Source organism: Macrobrachium rosenbergii, chromosome 31 (assembly GCF_040412425.1).
Source record: "Macrobrachium rosenbergii isolate ZJJX-2024 chromosome 31, ASM4041242v1, whole genome shotgun sequence".
NCBI classification, from domain to species: domain Eukaryota; kingdom Metazoa; phylum Arthropoda; class Malacostraca; order Decapoda; family Palaemonidae; genus Macrobrachium; species Macrobrachium rosenbergii.
The window spans coordinates 19,460,384-19,484,596 of NC_089771.1; the positions used below are offsets into that span (position 1 = coordinate 19,460,384).

The following is a 24,213-nucleotide window of genomic DNA, read 5'->3' on the forward strand; positions in this document are numbered from 1 at the left end:
TTTCTTCATTGATAAGAGGACATCAGATCTTCATAAGGAAATTTTTCACAGAGCATAGAATTTTTGTGTTCTTTATGAAGAGAATATTTTCTTTTATTCCAGGAAGTTTTTTCTCTTCCATATTGAGAAAATTTTCTTATATTTAGAGAAAGGGTTTTCTGGCAAGAATTTATAAAGGAATGAATTAATTTCAGACCCAAGTTTCTGTAAGGAGCTTAGATAAATGTAAATAAATGTTAATAAATCTTAAGAGAAAAGGATTTTATTGAAAATATTGAAATCATCTTCCTTACAAGCACATTGTTAGATGACTAGCAACAGAGAAATCGGTAATGTATATAAATAAATTGGTGTACTGTAGTTATGTAACTCATTGTTTCATGAACATGTATCTTTATGGCATCCCTGGAAAGTGGATTGCCTTGAATAACTTGTATTATTGACTGAATGTTGATTTTGATTTGAGTGGGTGAATAAATTTTTACCAGGTTCAATATGAGTTTTTAATTAGTAAAGGACAGTACAGTTTTTTAATTAGCAAATGACATTCATGCAATATTGCAGTAATAATTAATCATTGAAAATAAACATTCACATTCAGGATTTTTTTGTTTAGGTCTGTTGTGGTAGTATTAATTGAACCAGAAGCTTTGGTTGAAAGAGTTTTAACTCACAAATCTCTCTCTTGCAGTTTTTGAAAGAGGAGCTCCAGTATGCAAAGGGGTATGAAAAACGTCAGAAAGTTTTTCACTACAACAATGATCAATACATATCCGTACGGGAACTGTGGACTATATGGAAAAAGTCTGAGGTGAGCATAAACATGTTTTATTCATGAATATGTAAGTTTTCATTTTAAAGTATTTAAGTAATCAGTGTACTGCTTAATTCATGTGCTATACTTGATGCCATACAATCTTTATGCCATTAATGATTCGTTATGAAACTATGTATTTTTTTCTACTTTTTCATTTAATACTGTATAATATTCTGTATAGTTTTGCATATATTTGCTGTACTGCTGAACGTATTCTATAATAGCTTGGAATACTCATCATAGAAGCAGATACTAAGGAATTGATTATTATTGTATTCATGCAAGTAGTTTATTTTCTCTGTATATGAAACACCATTATCAGTTTTTCTTTGGTTTCTGAAAGATATTCCTATTTATATATCCACCAATAAATTGTTATTTCAGGTTCATAACTGGACTGTGGAACAGACTGTTGCTTGGTTAGCAGAGACTGTGGAGCTCAAGCAGTATGCGCAAAAATTCTATGAAAATGCTGTCAATGGATCTGTCCTTCCACGGTTAGTTTGTGGGTGTTTTTGAGTTGAGAGAAATTTTTTAACTTAGGAAATTGCTGGTCATTATTAATGTTTCTAGCATACCACACCAGAGTACTGAATTGTGGATTTGGCTTGCTTGCTTCTCTAATGACTTCGACTTTCTCAATTTTTTCTCCTTAGGATCAAAGGCAATTCAGCTTGGCTTTTAACTATATTACTGGATATTTTTCTGTTTAGTTGTATAGAGTTTTTTATTTGTTGGGTACAAGGAAATGGCAGCCAAATATGCAGCAAAAAATATGTATTGTGGAGTCTTGTGTCAACAGAAGTATTTATTCTGTCATAATCTGTAAAAGAATTTACCTTGCATCAGATTTCAAGCAATGGAGGAGTTAAGACTACATCATCTTTCTCTTTAGAAGTTTAGAGAGTCATTTGTACATAATCCAGTACTTCTCTTAAGTAGCCCCAGATATTGACTTAGACTGAAAGATTTATTGCTCTTTTAGAGTCTGGAGAAAAATTACAAGATTTTTTTGTGGATAAAATTTACTATTGAGTGGATCTGCCTTTCTTACTCCTGCAGTACCATTCTCAGCGTGATTACCTCTGGTTCGGAAAGAAGAGATTCAAGGTACATGTTAGAAAGGTGAATTCTACATACATATTGAATTGAATGTGTACTTCCCCTGCTACTCAGTTATAATTTTTACCATTTATTTTGCATATTAACAAAATAAAAGCCACAAACAGTTGTGCCATTTCGCAAGGTTGCTCACTTGTAATGTCACATACGCTGTGTTTGAATAGTTTGTGTGTGTGTGTGTGTTTGTGCCAGGCATTTGGAATCTACTTTTTCAGCAATGGTCATATCTCTTGAGCTGGCATACAAACAAGATGTTCAATGTCATTCTTATGTAACATAGATTGTGGAAACTATTTTATTGTTGGTTATTTGGTGAAGGGTATTTGTGAACGATAGGAAATATAAGATTAATAAAAATGCATAGTAGTTTAGTTACATGGAGAATTTTAGTTATACAGTATATCTTTCTGTCATTGAAACTGCTTTATTATTTAATAGAGTCTCATTTTGTCATTAACTTGCATTGAAAATCCAAATCATCTTAATGTCATCCTTTTGGATTTTCATATTGGGAACATATTTTTCATGTGTTCATTCATTCATATTTTTTATTTTCTCATTAAGTTAATAAGTTATTTAGTTTGTTCCTGAGAAGTAAAGTTTTGGCACTTAATAAGTGTGCTATCTTCCAAGTATGTGGGTTACTAGTTATGAAGAATTTATCATGTGTTTAAGACACTAAAGGGATCAATGTACAAATGCAACATCTCATATCTTTTTGAAGTAATTTTCAGAAAGCCTGTGATTACTAAATACAGCATACAGTTACATATCTTAATTGTAAGAGTAAAATTGTCCATCGTGCAGCACCTGAAAATTGTGTTCCTGATGTTATGTGGTGGTATACGTTTTAGAAGAGGAGTGAGGAGCGATGACAATCAAACATTTTTGCTTTTTGCTCCTGTATCCAGTAATTAAACTAAAACAGTGCTTTGTGATTGTTTTGAAACTATACAGTGACTTCTTAATGGTTAAGGCCAACCTAATGTGATTATCAATTCCATCCCATGGTGAGTGATTGTTACGCATGCCATGTGGCCAGGGAAAGTATAGTACCTGAGTAGGATGGTTATTTTGTAGTACATGGTATACAGGAAAAATGTTGGTCTTGATGGCTTAAAAAGTGTGAGCTGACAGAAAATAAATTTGATCTGCATTGTGTGTGTTGGTTAATGGAAAGTGCTGAGAGAGCTTGTGAAAAATAGTGGGAAACTTTGAAAGGACACAGAGGGAAATAGTTAATGATATTGCTGTAAAGGTGGATGTAGGGATATTCATTGTGATACATTGAATGTTATATATGCTGATGGGCTTAAGAGGAAGAAGAGTGCTAAAAAGAATCTTTGTATTGTTGGTCTGCAGATAGAGATGTAGGTGAGGTTTTGGGTGGAATTCAAGTTACTGACAGATTTATAAAGAAGAAAATAGTTATGAATTTGGAAACTGATGGAGAAAGAGATGAAATTGCAGATAAACTTGATGGTGTTGGCAACATAACTATGAAAAAATTAGAAGCTTTTACTCAAAAACTGTAATACATTATTTAATCTTTAGAGTGAAAAGTCAAAAGCAACCTGATTCCATGATATAAATACAGTATTTGCAGAATGTCTAGAATATTAAGAACATGGTTTCAGATATTTGTGTTAAACCAGCTACTGGGAATACTAGACATTACATACTGAAATGTGATCCAGTTGTTAGTGACATAATTTATATGAGTTTTGATCAGATAAAGCTCTAAGTGGAGGCCATATAATCCAAGAGACATGTCATGTCACCATGTTTCTGTTGTCAGAGGCATGGTCATACAGAGCAGAATTTCCCCAGTAAAGGAACAGGATGATTCATTCTGTGGAAAATATAAAGCGAATCATAAAGCAAGGGATTGGAAATGTACAGTTAAAAATGTGTAAATTGTATCAGATGTTAGAAGTCTGATGTAAGTCATGCAGTGAATGAGCTATTGTAACACATTAACCTGTTAAGCGTCCCCCCCGGATGAGCTCAGCTAAACCCATCACGCTTTTTCTTTGAGTAATTAGCGTTCATATCACTGATGATAGTTTTTCAAAGTTAATATTGATTTTTATGCTTATAACATTCAGATTTGTAGTTAAGAGTAGGAATTTTATTAAATGATAGGATAAAAAACTATTGCTACTACTATTATTTTATTTCATAAGACTACAAAATACTGAATGAAAAGTGTTGTACATACATGCACTATTATTCTTTTGTATGCCAATCTCTAAAAGCAGGGGGCTACACAATCCATCTATGTACTCGTGATTGTGGAGACATATGTTCTACATTCTCATCTAGAAACTGATTTGCAAATCTGTTTTGTTTCTTTTAGGTAATCAATGATTTCATCCATCAAATTACTCAAAAATTCTAATGGATTCTCTCTTTATCCTCAACAAAAGTAAAGGGATCTCTCTCTCTCTCTCTCTCTCTCTCTCTCTCTCTCTCTCTCTCTCTCTCTCTCTCTCTCTCTCTATCTCTCTCTCTCTCTCTCTCTCTCTCTCTCTCTCTCTCTCTCTCTCTCTCTCTCTCTCTGAGTCAAGTCACTCGGCAATGAGAAGTCATCTTTCTTCAATATCCTCATCATGGAGGATTCAGAACTAGAGCTCTCATCATCAAATATGTCTTCAGTATCAGACACCTCGCCTAGGATTTGATTTATCTCACCTGGAAGACATACGCCTCCTCTTTGTGACATTCATTGAGAAACCGTCACAAACGTGTTGTTCTGAAAACTTGGCTGACTGAAAAAAAAATAGGTCATCTAGCATGGCGACCAGCTGAAAAGAGCTGCCAGGGAGGAAATAAGTCATCAATTACATCTTACGATGTTCTGAGAGTGTTGCAAATGATGTTTCCAACATTTTCATAATGGTAAACTTTTATGTACGTGGGCTGACAGCTTGAAAAGCAGAGTTAAAGTCTTGAACGTAATATCCCGGGTTGAAGGCGCCGATGAGTAGATCGGAGTAAACGTGATTATTACGCAAGGCGCTAACAGGTTAAGGAATCGAGAGGATTAGAAACAGATGACACGGATATTGATTCTCAGCTGATGCCAGTAAAATGTCGTTTTAAAAGATTATTTGGATGAAATGAAAACAGCTGGAGTTAGATGAAGAAGGATTCAGTGGTGAAGCCTCAGCATCCGAGAAATTAAGGTGTTCATTTCAGAAATTTGGAGAGGTACACTAGAGTGTTTGGGAAATATGACCCAAGATTGTTTCAATTCAGTTATGAAACACATTCAGTTTAAGTGACTGCCAGCTAAACACAGTATCAGTGGATGGGTTTACAGAAGAAACTAGCATGGATTGCCGTTGAGTGATGGTCCTGCATTTTCTTTTCCAACAGAGTGGGGCTGAGAATCAAGAACATAACTAGGAGTCAGTAGATCTTCAGATATTTTTTAGATCTAAGCTTAATAGTGGAAGATTCCTCAATATTCAAGTATTCAGGGAACCTAAGTTTAACCAGTGTTTCATGCTTAACCAGTTTTCTTAGATTACCAGCTCACATTACACTAGTATAGAACAGTTGCTGTTACAGGTATTTTCACAAGGAAACCTAATATTGGATTACTCAGGTATAACTTTATATTAATTTTATATGTATGCCAAGCCAAGAATGTCTAACATTTGCTGAAATTTCTGAATTCCACTGCATAACATTAGCTTTTATGATTTATTGAGTTTGTTGTACCATTCCCTGTTTTAAAAGTGGCTAATATGTTAGTGTGATCCTAACAATAAAATATTGATTTGCAGTTTTTCTTTTAGATAGTTGCATGTGCAATGACTGTATTATTTTGGAAATGAGAATACCCATTAACATGTGCTTATAGAAACTAGTGCCTCTGCACATTTGCTTTATGTCAGTTGCACAGTTGTCGGAAGAAGGATCAGTATTTAGGATGTTAGCTTCTGTCCCTGCGAATCATCAGCTGGAAACCGGTTTCAGTCATAAAAAATTTTCATTTTGAAGCTAAAGCTTTGAGATATATTTAGGATAGTTATCATGGATGCAACAGGTATTTCTAAATAATAATTGTAGAACATTGTGCACTCTTCTGACTGTTTAGCATTTGAATGATCAGTTAAATGAAAACATTTAACGATCTCATCCCTACAGGATGATGCATAATTTTTGCAGGTAAGTATTTTATGAAAAAGGAAGGAGGAATATAGTTGTGTGTGACAATAAGTAAAGTTTACACTTGAGAAACAAGAAAAGACTAGAAATTACTTTTTATAATAGATGAAATGTTCATGTTATTCTTGATTACAGTAAATTTTTTATGTAGCATTCTGCAATTTCTTCTAATGATATAACAAACTTTAGATTTAACTCTTGGTTTGATTTTTCCCCAGGCATGATTTCCATCATGATGTGACTTAGATTCTGTTAGTTTTTCACAGCTCTTTTCATCAAACTTCTGAAACCTTGATGAAAACTTATACCAACTTAATTTGCTTAAACATTGGCTGTAGGTTACTGCTACCTTGCCAAACATTTCCAACCATTTGTAAATGATAACTTACCTTTTGCAAGCAAGCAGTTGGCTGGATTATAGGAAGATAGAAAGCTAAAGAACTCAAAATAAGAAGGGTCTTTTCATTTCCTGCCTTTTTCAGATTGTAGTTGTTCTTCAAATGCAAAAAGAGTTTTGACGTTAGAATGTGACAAGATGTTTAAGGAATTTTTTTATGAAAATTTTATTGTGTCTAAAACTTTTACAGGGATAATGCTAAATTTGCCTGTGTATGTAGTTTATTTAATATTATATGAACAATTTTCTTATCTCTGATGCAATTTCCTGTAAATTATTATTATTATTATTATTATTATTATTATTATTATTAATTATTCAGAAGATGAACGGTATTATTCATATGGAACAACCCCACAGGGGCCATTAACTTGAAATTCAAGCTTCCAAAAAATACTGTGTTCATTAGGAAGAAGTAAAAAGTATATTGTGTATTGTAGCAGACTGAACTGTTTTATAATAGGTTATCTCAAAGCTACAAGCTACGGTATATGGTTTTGAGGAAGTGTGCAAATGTATTAAATTAATTTTTACTTAGCCTCACAATTATTTATCAGTTTTCAATACTGGATTTAAAAATGGTAAAGGAAACATAAAATTATGAATACAGTACTTTCATTTGCGTAAGCTGTGATATTTTTTTACTCTTGAATTATAACACTTGTAAAAATCAGGCATTCTAAAATATTCCAAAGCATTCTAACTAGACTACTTAGATTTAGACTTATGGCTAAATCAACCTTTGGAACAGACTATCTTTATAAAAATGGTCAGCAGTAATTTCCAATTGTCTGTTTTTTCTCACATGGGGTATTGAAACAAATACTATAATACTAGGTATTAGTTTTCATAATTGATGTTGGGTTATATTGTCCAGTTTTTAGTCATTAATAGTTGTTGATAAATTATTGTTTCCATTAGCTGTTATATCTTTATTTTGAAGCAATCAGCACTGTACAGAGTGATGTTGGTGTAAGTTTGTATTTGATAATGAATAATGATTATTCAGAATTGATACACTTTACAAAAGTTTTGTTGTCATTTGCATCCCAGAAGTCATTTTCATGTTTTGGAGAAATACACCCATTTTTAATAATTTAATTCTAGTTCTGTTTACAAAGAGTGAAGTTTATTTGAAGGATTATAGTATAAAAGTTTAGCAAGTTTACACTTTTAGTAATATTCTAAATGAAACTGTTGCAGTATTATATATTTTGTTGAAATATAGAAGTAAATATATATTACTTGATAATATTCTTTTTCAATCTTGCCTCTTATTCCCCTTTGATGCATAATGTTTACATTTTTACTTTTTAACTCAACTTGAACTGCAGAAGTTGATGAACCTATTTTTCAGGCTTGCAGCAAATAACGAACAGTTTCTCACCAAAGAGTTTTGGAACCGAGATCCAAAGCATCGCTCAAAAATTACCATCAAGGCAATGGATGTTGGTCCTATTTGGTCTCCAAAAGGTTAGGAAAAGATATTCTTTGTTCTAACATTTTTTTTTTTTAAATTGTTGCAGCTGTGAAATTGAATATGATAAGTTAGTATTTAGTGCTCTTGTCTCTTTAAATGACATAATAGTAGTAATAATGCATTTGCTATCTGGTGAAAAACAATAGGCTGTTGAAAAAGGTTAACTGTTTTTAAAGGTTTTTTTTTAACTTTTGTTCACACTGTATATGTACAAAATGTGTTTTAGATTTGCAGATATGTACCTGGTTAGACTTTACTCTTCTATATGTTTGTCAAGTCATTGCTACCATTTTTTTATATATATATATATATATTTTAAGACAGCTGAGTTTTCTAGTGTGAACAAGTGCTGAGAAATGGAACACAAGTTACCAATTTGGAATACAGTACTGTTTATCAATATATGTTCAATTACATGACATTTTCATGACAGAATAGTTTAAATATTATAATAAAACTATATGAAATAATACCATTTTTTACCCTAATAGATGATTAAAATTCCAGTTGAAGGTGTTTTCATTTGCTACTCAAAAAGTTCCAGTCGATTTTTTGTAATTTCTTCAGTTCCAGCCATACTTGATATGATCAGCACTGTCCATAACAATTTTCATATACAGTATAATGTACTGGTTTCCCTTCCACCAATAGGAGAACCTTTCATTACATATGTGGAGGTTGAATAATAAAAAAAAAGAGCATGAAGATAATGGCTGTCTTATATTTAACTACAGCACTTCTTGAAGACATGGGAATTTTAAGTTAATTATTCATCTGTGATGGTGAAATGGGTAGAAAAATTTATGTGATTTTTCTAGATAATTTAGCGTACTTAAAAATAAAAAGTAATAACCTGAATTCTGACATGCTGACATATTTGGAAATTGTATGCTCATAGGCTTTAGATATATTAATGTAAAAAGTAGCTTGGGCTTGGCTTCTTTTTTTTGTACAGAATTTTTAAATTCTTCCTTCTATTCATTGTTGATCCCAAATTAGACGTTACTATGATTTGAATTCAGGAGGAGCCATCATTTACCATACTAGGTTCTGACCTGAATTCAGGAGGAGTCATCATTTACCTTACTAGGTTCTGACCATATCCTATATTCAGCCTTCAAGTATATTTGAAAATTTTGCTTTAGAGTTTAGCACGATAAAATATTGGACATTTTGCAATATTATCTTTTGCGGTTGTATGGATAAAAGTCAGAAAACACATACGGTAAAAGAATGAACTTTAGTTAGGCTGGTTTTTCATTTTTGTATGGGATTAACTTGACATATCTTATCCCTGATTAACTCCTAACTGATTCAGACAGTTTGATCCAGGTCAGATAAAAATGGTAGAGTCGTCATCATGATGGATAGACTTGGAGATGTATGGCCACGTTTACAGTGCGGCTAGCTTACTTGCGGGTATGATTATTATAAAAGTGTTGTTGGAATTGTCAGATGTTCGTCGGAATGCAGTACTAGTGTTTTTCATGCTTGGTTGATGTACTGGAATGTAATTTGTCCATACAGCAAGTTAGTGTGAGAAGAACTAAAGAGTGGCTGGTTAAGGCATGATTGTATCATGTTGTTAATGTAGTGTACAGATTTTCCTGTTCACCTTGTATTATGGAAATTTGTGTCTCATCATTCTGTAATCTGGTAATGTAGTTATTATGAAATATATTCATGTTTATCCACCAAGCACTAGAATCCCAAAAAAAGATGTTTTTATTTTAAGAGGACTGCACAGAAATTATTAAAATTTGTGTCTTAGCCATCATGCATCATATAATTTTCAAGTGTAGTCCTATACACTGGTGACTAATAGTTCTCCTTCCAGGTTGTCTTCAAATACTGATAATTAGGATTTCAACTTATGAGCCTATTGTTGGTTACATTGGAGTACTCTGAACCCCTGTATCATTGCTGCTTATTTTAGGAGCTATATGTTCATAAATACCCCATTGCCATACATTAGTTGCCAGTTATTAAATATATGTACCAAGAGCTTTCGTAGTCTTAAGTGTGTATTCTGCTGTTTGATGGCACAGTGTGAAAAGTGACTAGGCTGGTTATGGGTAAATGTAATGTTGTGTAATGTAAGAGACTGCATCACTGGAGATGCTCAGTAGTGCTATTTTCATGTAGAATAGAAGAGTTTGAAGAGAAGCATGGTGTTATAGAGGGGGTAGAGCAATAGATTGCATTATTGGAACCGAGAGGTTAGTAAGAAAAAGAGTAACAGCTTGGATGAAGAAGAAAAAATATCTGGGCAGTTGCTGAGTAAGAGTGTTCCATGAGTGAATGGTGCCCAAAAACTGACACATTTACAAGATGTGTTTCTGTATGCTGCTGATATATGGCCAATTAAAAAGAAAATGGAGGAGGCTAAGGAGACAAAAAAAAAAAAAAGAAAAACTGAAATCTGTAGCTGAAGTGCACTTGGCAGATTGCTGCTGATTAATGTAATATTCAGAAGCAGGAATATAGAATGGAATAGATATCTACAGTTCAGATGATTTAAAATGCATTATCATAGAGGAATAATGGGAGTGTCCTAGAAACACTCTTACCAATTTTCTTTAAATATTTATCCATACCGAATAAGGGTATACAGCAATGTAAAAATACATCAGTCCTATTCTACTTAACGTCATTTGTACTGTAACTACGGTAATTGTTTATTACTGTATGATGGTTGAAATACAAGCAAAGCAGCTGTTGTTATCCGATTCGGTGATAAGCAAAACATCAGTTTCTCATTTGGTTGTCTATGGCTGTACGCATTTACGCAAGAGTACGAGTATAACGTTACTAACAATACTTTTTTAATTAGAAGATGGGATAAAGAGATGGAGGAAAAGAAGTTGGTCTATTGTAATTTGGTCTCTCTTGCTGCCTGATTGTACACTGCTGCCTGTGCCCGGTGCTTACCCCATTGCAAAATCGAATTATTGTAAGGCGAATTATCGTGACTGGAGCACTACCTGAGTATTTTAATAGTTTTATCACAAAAAGTGCATTTAGTCATGAAAATTAGATGAAAATACAGTAATTAGTGAATATTTCTCGGTAAAAAGTACTGTGAATGGGCAAATTTTCAGCGAATAATGCGTATATATATTCCATAGAGAAATCCGTGAATAGGTGAGTCCGCGAATCGTGAGACCGCGAATACAGGGGTTTGCTGTATCTTGTCTGAAGATTTTGGGTACCTGTTTAATATTGTAATTTACAGGCCACCTCTCTTGATGTAAGCCTCATCTGTGAGATTACAGTAAATCCGTGATGCTGAAGGTATTTTGTCAGAATATTAAAAACTTTTTGTTCATTCATATGAAATTTATCAGATAAGGTATAATTTTTGTATTAAAAAACAATTCAGGCTAACGCTGTGATCTGGTTAAACTCTTGTCACTCAGCAAACTTGTCTTTTACATTAGCCCACATTTATGGTCTTTCCAAATCATAGTCTCTCCATTCTGTGTCCAAAAGAAGATTTTGTGGTATCTGGATAGCTACATTACATCACAATCCCGGTGGATCCTGGGTTTCAGCCAGGTTAAAGTCTTTTAATGTGCACGTAACGTAAAAAAAATTTTCATCAGCTGATCACGTACCATACTCTCACACGTGTAATTCTCTTGGCATTGGCAAAACTTCTTATCTTAAATAATACTTTGTTACTTTTAGACTAATTTTTTCTTTTTATTTAAAGATTATAATCTAATGTGTCAGAATTCAGGGCATTGGAATATTGGTATACTGCTTGAATATTTTCCATATTTTTAAACTTTATCTCCGAGACAAAGTTGTTTAAAGTAATTTATTTAGTCCAACAGTGTCGGTTATAGCTAAAGTATTGTCAGAATATTTGCTATAGTACTGCAATCTTACACAATTTTATTTTCAATAAGGAACTTCAGCTGTTACCATTAGTGTCTATATTTGAAGTTATCATCCATATATTGTTAAGGTGCTCTGTCTTCAGTGTGAAATTGTGGAATATTCTGTGAGACAGCGTAATTGATTTTGATTTTTTAATTCAGCTCAATTGATTCTGATATTTTAATTGTAGGAGAAGCTGTAATGCAACTCCTAGAGACTCCTAGTCTCATGTTGTGGGAGAAGTACTATCTAGTAAAATTAGTTAGCACTATGTCTTTCTGCATCATTTTTTATATGTTGGATTATTGTTCTCATATGAATTAGTTTGTAGTATCCCAGGATTGTTATGTTGTAGAGTAAATTGTATTGAAGTTATTGTTTACTATTTCTAACAGTGGTTGTTGATTGCTCTTGGAACATGAAATGCAGTAAGATTTTGTGACATGCTGCATCACTTACAGAGTTCTTGTAACTGATGTGTATGAGCGAATGAGTCTCAGTGTCAAGCTGTGTTCTTAATGCCAGGTATGATATTGGTGGAATGGTGACCTATGAGGTGGTATTTGCACTGCATACATCTTGTTTATAATCTCTTAGACAATCTAATGATCTTGTGTATACTTGGGAACTTACCCAATAAATTTGTATAAGCCCTCTGATAGTGAGCAGACACTCCTGCAAAACTTTAAAACCTGTTAAGGTTAAATATAAGGTTAAATAACCGAGGAATTTGTTAATTTTTGACAGCATAGTTGCTTGTTTCGTCTTCAAGGAGTTACCTTCCATGGTCTACCAGAGCTCCATGGTGACCAAACTAATATCAAAGAATTCTCTTCTAGTTGGTCTTTTTGGCCAGGTATTGTGTCATAATGATTAACATTTTAACATGCGATGGAGTATATAATGGACTCAAAGATAAGAGGGCACTTTTCCTATCTTCAGCGAAGCTGAACCCAGTTTTTCCAATGTCAAAAGAACCTGCAAGAAAGAGAAGTGACTGTTGCACCTGCGCATCCACCTTCTTGTTTACAACCGGGCTGTTAAAAGACCAAGGAGCCATTATCTCTGTTTGGTCTATAGCAAACTGGTCACGTTGTTACCAGCGCTCCGAAAAAAATTGACTTTTTTTCTCCGTTTTCATTATCGAGGATCATGGAAACATAAAAAATAGCAAGATAAGTGCTTAATATTAAGTTCCAGTTAAAAGTTTTAGTTTTAAACCTTTGGAAGTGATAATATCCTTGTAAAAGCCGGAACCCGGCTTGTTGATTGCTGGCCTACCTAGTTTCGTAAAGCATTGATTGCTACCTAGTTTCATAAACCGAAAATTGTTTTAAATTCTTACTAAATGTTTTAACTAAAAGAAATGTTCCACAACTTATCAATAATATACAAAATCCTTTCAGCTTATACGATGTCTACAGTAATCTAGGCAATAAGTTAGAATAGGTTAGACTAGATTAATAGTGGATGTGTGTAGCCTATGCCCTTGGATTACATATCCTAAGTGGCCTAGCTTAGACCGAGGACCTTAGGATCAAATAATAACAATATCTGGGCAAAATAAATCATAACCTAACAATAAGGCTAAGTATTAATATACATTTTTTCCTTTTATGTAAGCCTATGCACTTGAGCATGAGCTAAATAATTCAGGACAAGCCTAGGCATTACCTTATATCAAGTTAAGTGATAACTTTTTACGAAACATTCCATTTTTGGAATGAATTGTTAGCCTAGACCATCTAACCTAGGACTAGATGAAATAGTAATTAGGGCTAGATGAAATAGTAATCTGTGCTGAGTGAAATGATAACCTAGCCTTAAGGCTACATACTAAGGTAGGCTAATTGTGTTTTGTTTATGTAACCCATACACTTGAGTATGAATTAAATAATCCAGATTAGGCAGTAGCCTAAATTAGAGTAAGTTATAGCCTACCTATAAGGTTAAAGATTAGTGATTACTGTTTTATACAGTAGACCCAAGAGCCTAGGATTGTATATAAACAACAGCCTGGGTTAGGCAAAAAATAGTAGACTAACTATAAGGTTACATATTAGTAAGTTTTCTGTTTTTATATAGCCTAGCCTATACATTTAAGTGTGATCTATAATAATCTGGATGAGGCAATACCATATATTAGGTTAAGAAAGAACAAATAAGCCTAGGATTATATATAAACAGTATCCTAGGCTCAATAAAATAACCAAGTTTTTTACAACTCGGTACCATATCTGTAAGTCTGCATGCTAGTAGGGTCTTATGTAGCCTATATCCATAAGTAGGAACCCCTTTTTAAGGAATATCCTACTATTAGCCTAAAACAGCGGTGGCCAAATATGTCAGATAAAAGATTAGAAGCTATTACATAAAAACAGAAAACCAGATTATAAGAGAATTATTTTTTCACCATGTAGTTTTACTATCTTTAAATTTAATATCTCCTGTTACAGAATAGATTAAGCAAAGACCTTTTAAGAAATCCTCTATTCTTGGGTTAAATAGATTATACTAAGCATTACCTAAGCTATATAAAACAGTAGTTTGGGTTAGTTAAACAAATTACAATGGTTCATAGCAAGTTAGTCTAAGCGGCATGACAATTGGAATTAAAAATTTCATAGCCGGCCCAAAGGACTAACAGTGTATAAGTAATACAGCCATACAGTATGAAAATTAACCTAAACCTTGGGGTTTAAAGTTAACATAGATATTTAATTAATTATTATTACAACTGCATGTTTGTAATCAAGTTAACCTATAATGTGGAAGCATAACAGGAACTACAAGTGTCCTTCACTTAAAAACAATTATAATACTAACTAGATTAATAACAATTTACTTTATGTCACTACAGGGCCGCCATTAGGCAGGATCCTCAGTCCAAGTGTTCCGTAGCAATTGCTCGGTTCACTTTTTGCCAGTGGGTGCGGCCCATGCCACCTACCATGAGCATAGTCCTTGCAAAGAGAACAAGGAAAAATTTGCCGGTTGCCTGATGTGGCGAGATTTGTGGTATGCTCCTGGCAGCCAAGTTTTAAGGACAAAACAGCTCCTTTTAAGCTGTCTCTAATGGGTCCTAGGGTTCGGTAGAAATTTGAGGAAGAGGGGAGATTACCTTTCGGCAGAACTCCAGCAACAGACATTTTAACCCCTTTCTCTGGGCGACATCAATGTTCAGGCCCAAAACCCAGTAACATCAGTCCCCAGTACCTCCCAGGTTAACCCCCTTGGAGGAGGTAAAGAATCTTTACATGGGTTGACATTCATATTAAAAAATATGAAGTGGACATTGCCATTGAAATGCTCTGCTGAACCCAGAGGCTCAGGGACAAATTTTAGCTAGCCATGGGAAAGCCTTCTAGAAGGAATGCTATTCCCCATGTAGCTATCATTGCTGAATAGGATCTTTTCCCCAAAAAGGGATAGTAGGATCCACCTAACTCAGACAAATGTGTACAATTCTGGAAGGTATAATAACCCAGGACTTCTGCCTTGATTAACAGGCAGTTACAGTTCAGTTGCTGACTCATTAGATTGCTAAGCTCCCCAAAGGGATCGCTTTGTAACTCCCAAAGGGATACACAGTTTCTGCGACATTTGATCCAGTTCCGTAAGGAAGTGGTACCATCAAAGATGCTCTTGCCACAGAGCGACGGTATACAAGGGACTGAAGCAGATTCTGAAAAGGAAAGTAAGTCGGTCATGCCCCAAAGTGTAAAGTACTACAGTACATCCTGTAACTGAAAAGTGAGTGTAGATTTAATTTGCTGCTTAGACAAGGTCTGATCTTAGAATTCAGTGGAAACAACAAAAGGGTCAGTTCAGAATACAGAACTTCAGATGAAAACATAATAGGGAGCTCAATACACCCCTGATGATATTGGTAATCCTGGTGAGATGCCTCAATGTGCACTTTCTCTCCCTGAAATGCAGTATGTAATTAATGAGAAAAACCATATCAAAGTTGTACATGTAGAAATTTACAAATGACAGTGTTCCGTAATACAGAATGGCACACGGTACCATCCGCACCAGACATGAAAACCACTAACAGAAACCACAGTTTTCTTACCTGTGCCTATAACAATAAAAGCTGTAAAATAAGCCTTTGCAGGTCAGTAAAAAATGGTCTCTACTTCCGTTTTGAATAGGTCAAGTTGCTTTCACCAAGTAACCCCAGCCTTCTGTCCCTTCTTTCAAAAATATAAACCATGTGAAGACAGATTTTTAGAATTTATAGTGACTAAAAACAGAGACAATGGCAGAATTAAAATTATCTGCCATGGTCATCCCGTTTCAGGAAATTCTATCAGGAATGGATTAAAAATGACCCCTTTACCAGGTCAATGAAAAATAGATCTCTCTGCCTCCATTTCAAATAAGACCCAAGTTGCTTACACCAAGTAGCCCCAGCCTTCTGTCCCTTCACTTTCAAAATTATACTCAAAAATCATACTCCAAAACAGAATAAGGCAAGTCCTCAAAAGGTTCCTTTGGCCAGAGTTTCAGATGGCAGTCAGAATGATTGATGGGCCTGCTGCAGTTCTCATCAGTAATAGATCAATACTTAGAGTTGCAACTAAAAATGTGAACAAATTCTAGCTGTGCATGCAAGAAAAGATGCAAAGACCGACCTCATCAGAGGGTTCAAGGAGTTGGGGAGATACCTCGGCCTTGGATCCAGAAGGAATCTCTGGAAACAGGCCACCCTGACTCCTCCACCTTGCATGAGTGACAAACACACAGATGCCTAGTTGACAGGTTGAGAGGACACTGGGAAGATTTGTTAGGTGGCAGAGGTGATCAGCTACTCAGGAGAATTTTTATATCAATTTCCTGTAGCTGATGGCTGTCTTTGTCTCTCAAAAACTCAAACCTTCAGAAGAGAAGACAACATAACTGCAATATCATCCAAAAATTCAGGATCACATTCTGCCCTCCTCTCAGTATGTTAATGCTAGCCATCCTTCGGATGGGCTTGCCAGGCAAGAAGTGGCACATGTCTGCAATTCTCACAGGGAAAACAACAGCCTCAACAGAGTGGATGTTGGACAACCATTCTTTTTAAACAATAGCCAGCATGCTTCCACAACCAGAAGTGGACTGTTCTCCCATTACTAGAGTCTAAGCTCCTAGTATGTGTCTCTGAACCTGGACAGTCAAGCTTAACAGCAAGAGATGCCTACTGGAACAGGGGAGGGCGATATCTTTTTTCCTCCATTGTCCCAGATTTGAAAAAGGTTTTTGAGTAAACTTCTAACCTCAAGGAACAGGTTATAATGGCCCCAAATTGGCCAACAGGCATTGGTTCTGTTATTTGAGGCAAGCGGACAAAGATCAATTCCACTATACGTCCGCTGTTCTGTTTCTGAACAGTAGGAGGAAAGTCGTTTATGCATCTTCCTTTCTGAGCCAAGACCTTCACGTATAGATTTTTAAAAATAACTATCGTGATAATTACTCGCCAACGCATTGCTAAATCGTATGCAAAAATTACAGACATCATCTATCTGGCAATACCAGCCCGTATGGAAGGTATGGTTAGATTATATCCATACTGGCCCAGTTGAGTTATTTCTATAGAAACACTTTTTATTTTCTTATACAGTATACCTTTTTGAAGATATATGCCTTGCAGTTACAGTCATGGCACAAAGGCTGCATTAATGGAACCCTTGGCTTTATGGTTCAAGTTGACTTCAGTATGAAGTTGTCCTTCCTTCACCAAGTCTTTTGCTCCTGAAAGCTTACTCCTGAAAAGGCTTCAGTTACTTGGTCCCTGAACAGGGTGCTTGAGCTTCTATCAACCCTCAATTCAGCGGACCCAATACAACCACAAGCACTTTGTACTACAAAGGTAGTCTTCTTGATTTGCATTAGGTGGGTGGCATGGTTAGTCTTAACCCCGGTGCTATGGCAGAAAACCAGGGGTCTTATTGATGGTGGTATGCTAACTATCGCTGGGAGAGGCGACAGTGCACCCAGCAAGGCCAGCATGCTTGGTAACCACTGTAGAACGCATCCTAAAATGTAAGTTGTGTATAGTTTCTTGTTCCTTGGCACCAAAACATGAAAGAAGTATTTGGAATAAAGAATGGGACTGGAAATCTGTGGTTTGACCTCGGACCAGAAATGTTATTTCATTTGGGGTGTTGGGATTCAAAGTGAGAGCTTAAACCTTTTTAGTCACCTGTCAGTTTCTTTGTAAAGCTCCTTGAAGGCAAACAAGTGACTCGCTATCCTCAAAAACAGGTTTTGACATAAGAAAAAACCTATTTTTTGAGTGAATTCGCTGTTGAGTCCTCGAAACCTTCTCACTTCCCTGGCAAGGCATAGGATTTGGGCAGGATCATCCTGCATTGACGACAGAGTTGTGGCTCCTTGATCTTTTTAATGGCCTGGTTGTAGTACAAGAGGCGAATGCATGCGCAATAGCCCTTCTCTTTCTTGCAGGTTCCTTTGATGTTGGAAAAACTGGGTTCAGCTTTTGCTGAAGATAAGAAGATGCCCTCTTATCTTTAGGTCATTATATACTCCATCATGTTATAATGTTAATCATTCGACATAATGCCTGGCCAAAAAGACCAACTAGAAGAGAATTCTTTGATATTAGTTTGGTCACCATGGAGCTCTAGTAGACCATGGAAGGTTACTCGTTGAGGACTCAACAGTCACTACCAAAAATAGGTTTTTCCAATGTCAAAACCAGTTTTTTAAGTTTTTGTCAAATTTTACTATGCTTTGATTGTTTTTCTCCTATCTAAATGAGTATTCTTTCCTGTGGAAGCTTGCTGTTCAATTGAATGGACCATATAACTAATGTGAAGTTTCTTACTTTAGACAGAGTAGTATAATGGGACCTTCACTTTTTAAGACGCTAAATGATAAACAGCAAATTAATATTTTACTGAGTAGAAGCTTATAAGATAAAATTTGATTGTTCCAAGAGGAAAAATGTTGATTATGCAAGCATTTAAAATGTTTGAAGTACAGTATGGAAATAATTAGGGATTATGTAGAAACTGAGGCATATTAGGGAATTTTCCGTAATTTTTCTTTTATATATAAAACAAAGTTGAGTAAATATTAAATATTTATCACTGGTACAGTACACTCTTGTGTTGAATTTTTGTTGAATAGGCAATTGTTCAGCCGTTAGTACAGATTAATGCTGTACCTTATATCTTGATAATTTTTGTTAACTGTCCCCTGATTAACTGTGGGATGTTTGAAATTTTGCCAGATATACCACAAAATAAATTATGAAAAAGTGTAGCATAAATAAATATTGCATGTGAAATTAGTTTTAGTAATTTTTTAGTTAATTTCTTTATATTGATGGAGACATTAGGACCCTGAGTTCAGGGTATGAGCATTTGCTGCCTTGTAAGGTGATACCACATTAGGCAAAGGCTAAATCCACGGTCAAAAATTGTGGCCTTGCTCAGGGAGAGCATTGTAAATCATTGGCAGTGGGATGATGGGTCAGATGTAGGTGGTGAGTGCTTTGTTTCCTTGGCTTCATCTCTAATTACTTGGTGGATGGCCTTCATTAAAAACTAGTTGTCAGCAGCAGGGGCCATTGGCTTGAGACGCTGGTTATCTGTCAGTGTATTTAGCCAGTGAATCCTTTATAGAATTTGCTGTGGATTCTTCCACATCAATGGATAGGCATAGTTTAATAATGGCTCCCAGTCTGAGCATAATGAGGTGGGAAGAATCTCCTGATATTAAAGATAAATTGAAAATACAAGATTTAATATAGTCACCATGAATCAGAATGATAGAACAGGTAGAAAATAAATTCAGGAGGTATGGACTGGACATCTTAGTTATTTATGAATCATGGTGTAAAGGAATAGAGAAAGAGAAATTTGAAGGGGTTACTGTGTATGTTATTCAGAAAGAACAAATGGAATTTGCAGAGAAACAGAAGGTATGATCTTGATGCCAGTTGCAAAAAACAGACACCGACTGACAGAGCAATGAACAGTAGAGTACTGCTGGCAAAATTTAAATCAAAACAGTTCGCTATAGATATAATTTGCTATGAACCAACTAATGAACTCTCCAAATAAATAGTAGGTGAACTTATATAACTGCAGAATGTTATAGATGAAATACTAGAAAGAGATAAAAGAATTGTTGTTGGTTATATGAATGCAAAAGTTGGAGGGAAAAATTGAAAATATGGAAAATGTAATGGGTAAGGAAGGCCTGGGAGAGACTGCAAATGGTAATAAGGTGCAATTTATTAGTTTCTGTGCTTCAAATAATTTGGTTATTTAAGGTACTCTTTTCTAACAGAAGGACATCTATAAATATACTGTCATCTCCAGATGGCAGTCATACAAAATCAGATAGACGCATAACTATTAACTGAGAGACAAAATGAACAGTGACAAATATTAAGAGCTGCAGAGAAGTAGATGTCAGTAGTGATTGTCAATTTGTCATTGCCTCACTGAAGTTGAGATAAAAAGCACCCAACAGAAAGTTGAGACAGACCATTCTTTACACCATGATTCATTAATAACTTAAATTTCAAGAATGCATCTCACTACTGGAAAAGAAGCACAGTACTGGAGTATTGGGTAACAAGACAGAAATATTGGAAATAAGATGAGACTTGGGATACAATAAAGCAAACGGTATATGCAGACAGATTTCAGGGAGATGAAGATTTTAAAGTAGAACATGCAAAGTAATCAAGTCTAGATCAGGGAGTTAAACAAAGATGCGCAATAGTTAAAGGAGAATATTTAGGCAAACTGGCTGATAATGTTGAGAAACCATGTATTGAGTGAGTGACAGTGGTACCTGGGTACGTCACAAAATTTGTAATGACATAATCTTGGGTGCAAAGGAAAAGAGGAAAATACCTTTCAGAAGAAGGGATTAGTCAGTAATAACATCAAAAGAGAGCAACACTGGACATAACAACATTTTTGTGAGGTTGTGAATAAGAGAAATGAAGGGAATAATTTGGCTGGTTTACCAGAAGGTGATGAAGACCTGAATGTGTTATGAAAACACACATATTAAAAGAAGAGTAAACATTATTCTAGTACTGTATTATCAATATTGCTATACAGACATGACTCTTAGCATGAAAAAGAAGCTGTAAAAGATGATGTTGACATGAAAATAAATCTTGAGGTAGAATATTAGGGATCAGATGGCAGGATAGAGTAAGAAATGATACTTCTAGGGAATTTATGTAAGTTCCATATGTAGATGAAATAATGAGGAAAGGTAGATGGAAATGGCTTGAACATGTTCTTCTTACAACCCTCTATTGGAAGAATAGTATATGGTAATGTCAGCTGGCCTACTGTAGCCACCAAAAGAGTTGGGAGAACCAGATCTACATGGATGAGAATTATGAGAAAGGAGGTTGGAATTTGTGGCAGATAAAGCAAGGGAAAGAGCATGAGTGGCAGAATTTTTGTAGTCCCTTTTGTGTTATGTGGTGTTCGAGGTGATGGTGATTACTATAACTTTAAAATGGAGACACAAAGATTTGATTAATAGTGGAATTTTATCCACATTTAATACACTGTATTTGAAAATCTCCTGTTAAGCTGTGAATGCTATATCAGCAGGTCACTTTGAGAACAGATTTAATATTTTCTTTTAGCTGGTACCATTTTTACCTTGGTGAATTGTGTTGAATTTTTTTATGACGTACAAAATGTTGAAGAGGGAATCTTAAAGAACAGTTAACCTTCATGATTTGATGAAAGTAAATAAAAGTTGTATTTTAGTGAAACTGAACTTGGTGTGGTAATTTGCTATGAATAGTTATGCTTTGATGTTTTGTGTTTGCTTAGTATGTATGCGTAATGCTTTTATTTAGTGTTTAGTTGGATATTTGCTCTTGAGTACTTATGAAAATTCATGGAACACTATAGTTCTTAAAAAGAGTTCTTTTGTTTCAGCCATTTACTTATTTGCCTCAGGATTAATTAGTAGTGGAAGAACTTAATTGCAGATGTTATTTCTGTTTTTTCTATAAAATTATGTACAAGTAGCATTTGGCTTCATTGCTTTTGAGTTATATTTTTTCAGTTTATATTTAGTAAGAGTGCTGCTATTTTATTTGAAAGTAGAAGTTTATCATAACTTCTATTCTTCTGTCAGCTCAAAGTTATAGAACACATTGTGTTTGTTGTGATAGCAGGGCACAGTAAGTATACATGTTTGAAAGTTCATGTGAAACTGCATTTTATTACAATAAGCTTTTCATTAAGATAAGTATGCCTTTGTTAGATACATGGAAGGGGATAGAAATCTGGTGAGAATTTAAAAGGCCTTAGCTAGTAAGTATTACAGTTTAGAGACATTATACAGTAACAAAATTGTATGGAAGTCTATTGTGTTCTGTAAACACATGACAGAAGACAGTTACTGTCCTAACAAACAACTCACAAGATGCCAACATATAATTAGGTGACAATTTTTTAATATACTGTTTTATACTTTTATATATCGTTACTTCATCATTTTTAGTATATTTTTATGAAATGCAATTAATTTACTTGTTTTATCATTTGCAAACAGTAGATTAATTAAAGTTAGTATGATAATTGATGGTTTAATAAGTTGCCTTGTGTATTATGCAATTGAAAATGTTCTTGAAGTTATCATTGCTCTGGCTGCATGGAAATAAGATGAAGGTTTATTTGGAAAAGTTCTTTAGTAGACTAAAAGAAATTCATCTGCAGCAGGAAGAAGCTTGAGCTAATTTTAAAAGCTAGAGGGTATGATATTTTCTTATGCAGAAGTCATGTAAATCTGATTGAACATGATTTGTACTGAAATAATTTAAGAATAACATTATGTGTATTACTGGAATGTTACTATGATAGCAAAAATAGCTAGATAAGAGAGAACAAAAACAACAGATTTTCATTAACATCAAAGCCTGGTACAGTAATTTAAGTTACTGCATAGGAAAGCAAAAACAGAAAAAACTAGAACTATAAGGACGGGAAGAGACTAGCTAAGTAGGGGAAAAATAGTGATAGAATGGTATAATTTATGAATACACAAAACAAAATTTTAATTTAGAATGATGCATGGACAAGTAGAAAGGGGGCAAGGTCAAGAAATATACTATGACCATATAATGACCACAACTAACCTTCACTACCTCCGTGCACTCAGTAACATGTGTTGTACATTTATATTTGTTGCAGATAAAGATATGAAAAAAGTAAAATAAGGGACGGTAATGGATATGGCCGGGAAGGATGGATTTATTTGCCCTTCTATTATAAAGTCTGATTTTAATGCCTACCAGCTGATAACAAATGAAAATGGTTTGTTGTTCTTAATTTCTTGAAAAGAAGGAAAAACATCATATATTAAAAGTGTGATATATGAAGCATTTTATACCTTTAATATAAACCTACATTTCTTTCTGAGACAATGAGGAACAAACCATTTTGGTCTAGTACAAGGGTCATTTTTTATCAATTAGTAGCCTAAAGGAAGACGTTGTGATATAAGGTCCACTGAATACACCCTACTTGTCGTACATATATCCATCAGCATTCGTGCTTTTCTTTTTTCTTACCTTTTTCCCCTACAAATTAAGAGTATGATACATGATTTAGTGTATGGAATGGTGAAGGTGAGAGTCTTTCACCTTTTCATGTACTACCCTGAAGCGAAACTTTGTAGTCTCTTCCTAAATTTCTTTGCTCTATTCTGGACATGCGTAGCTATTCTTCTCCTGTCTTTACAGTTCTAATTTTGTTTTGCTGTGCTTATTTATAGTGTTTAAGATTTTTTACTGTAATGCTGTAAGGTATTTAGTTTTCTCACTTATGAAGTATCCAGTAGGAATTATCTAAGGATTATAGTAACAATATTTGATGATATAGGCTAATAAAATAGAAATGTGTAATCTGCTGTCCTATACAAGCAATTTTTTTTGCTTTTGAGCAGACTGTTCACATATACTGTATATGTAATTTCTTTTCAGTAATCTCAAGATCTATTGTTTTCTTATAAATTATATTGATATAAAATTTTCTTGAAATGAAGTGTTATTTAATATTTTGGACAACTATATGATAGCAAAATGGTTTTCAGACGGGGGGGCTGATATGTTCTGTTTATTCTTTTGATTTTGTATTTAAGCGTGGCAGATAGAGTTTTTAAAGAATTCCATTTTTTTTCAAAAAGCTCTCAGGATTTTGTTTGAATAGATATAATTTTTATACTGTACTTAGAAAATTTGCATTTTCAAGACAAAATTTATGTGAAAATTTTACCATTTAGATATCCTTGTAGAGATTTTCTTTTTTTTTTTAGTAG

At 34.4% G+C, this 24,213-nt stretch overlaps 1 protein-coding gene across 20 annotated transcripts in view; it reads left to right on the forward strand.

Moving 5' to 3' along the window:
* Nucleotides 1-24,213, forward strand: part of Stim (stromal interaction molecule) — a 240,478-nt gene that overhangs the window by 132,921 nt on the left and 83,344 nt on the right. For 16 of the 20 annotated variants that reach the window (XM_067132347.1, XM_067132355.1, XM_067132361.1 and 13 more), the window contains 3 exons: nucleotides 692-811; nucleotides 1,202-1,314; nucleotides 7,873-7,988. In XM_067132347.1, the coding sequence (XP_066988448.1) occupies nucleotides 692-811; nucleotides 1,202-1,314; nucleotides 7,873-7,988 (349 nt within the window). Of the gene's footprint in view, nucleotides 1-691; nucleotides 812-1,201; nucleotides 1,315-1,879; nucleotides 1,943-7,872; nucleotides 7,989-24,213 lie in introns of all 20 variants that reach the window. The other 4 variants (XM_067132343.1, XM_067132346.1, XM_067132353.1 and 1 more) reach the window with 2 other exon arrangements.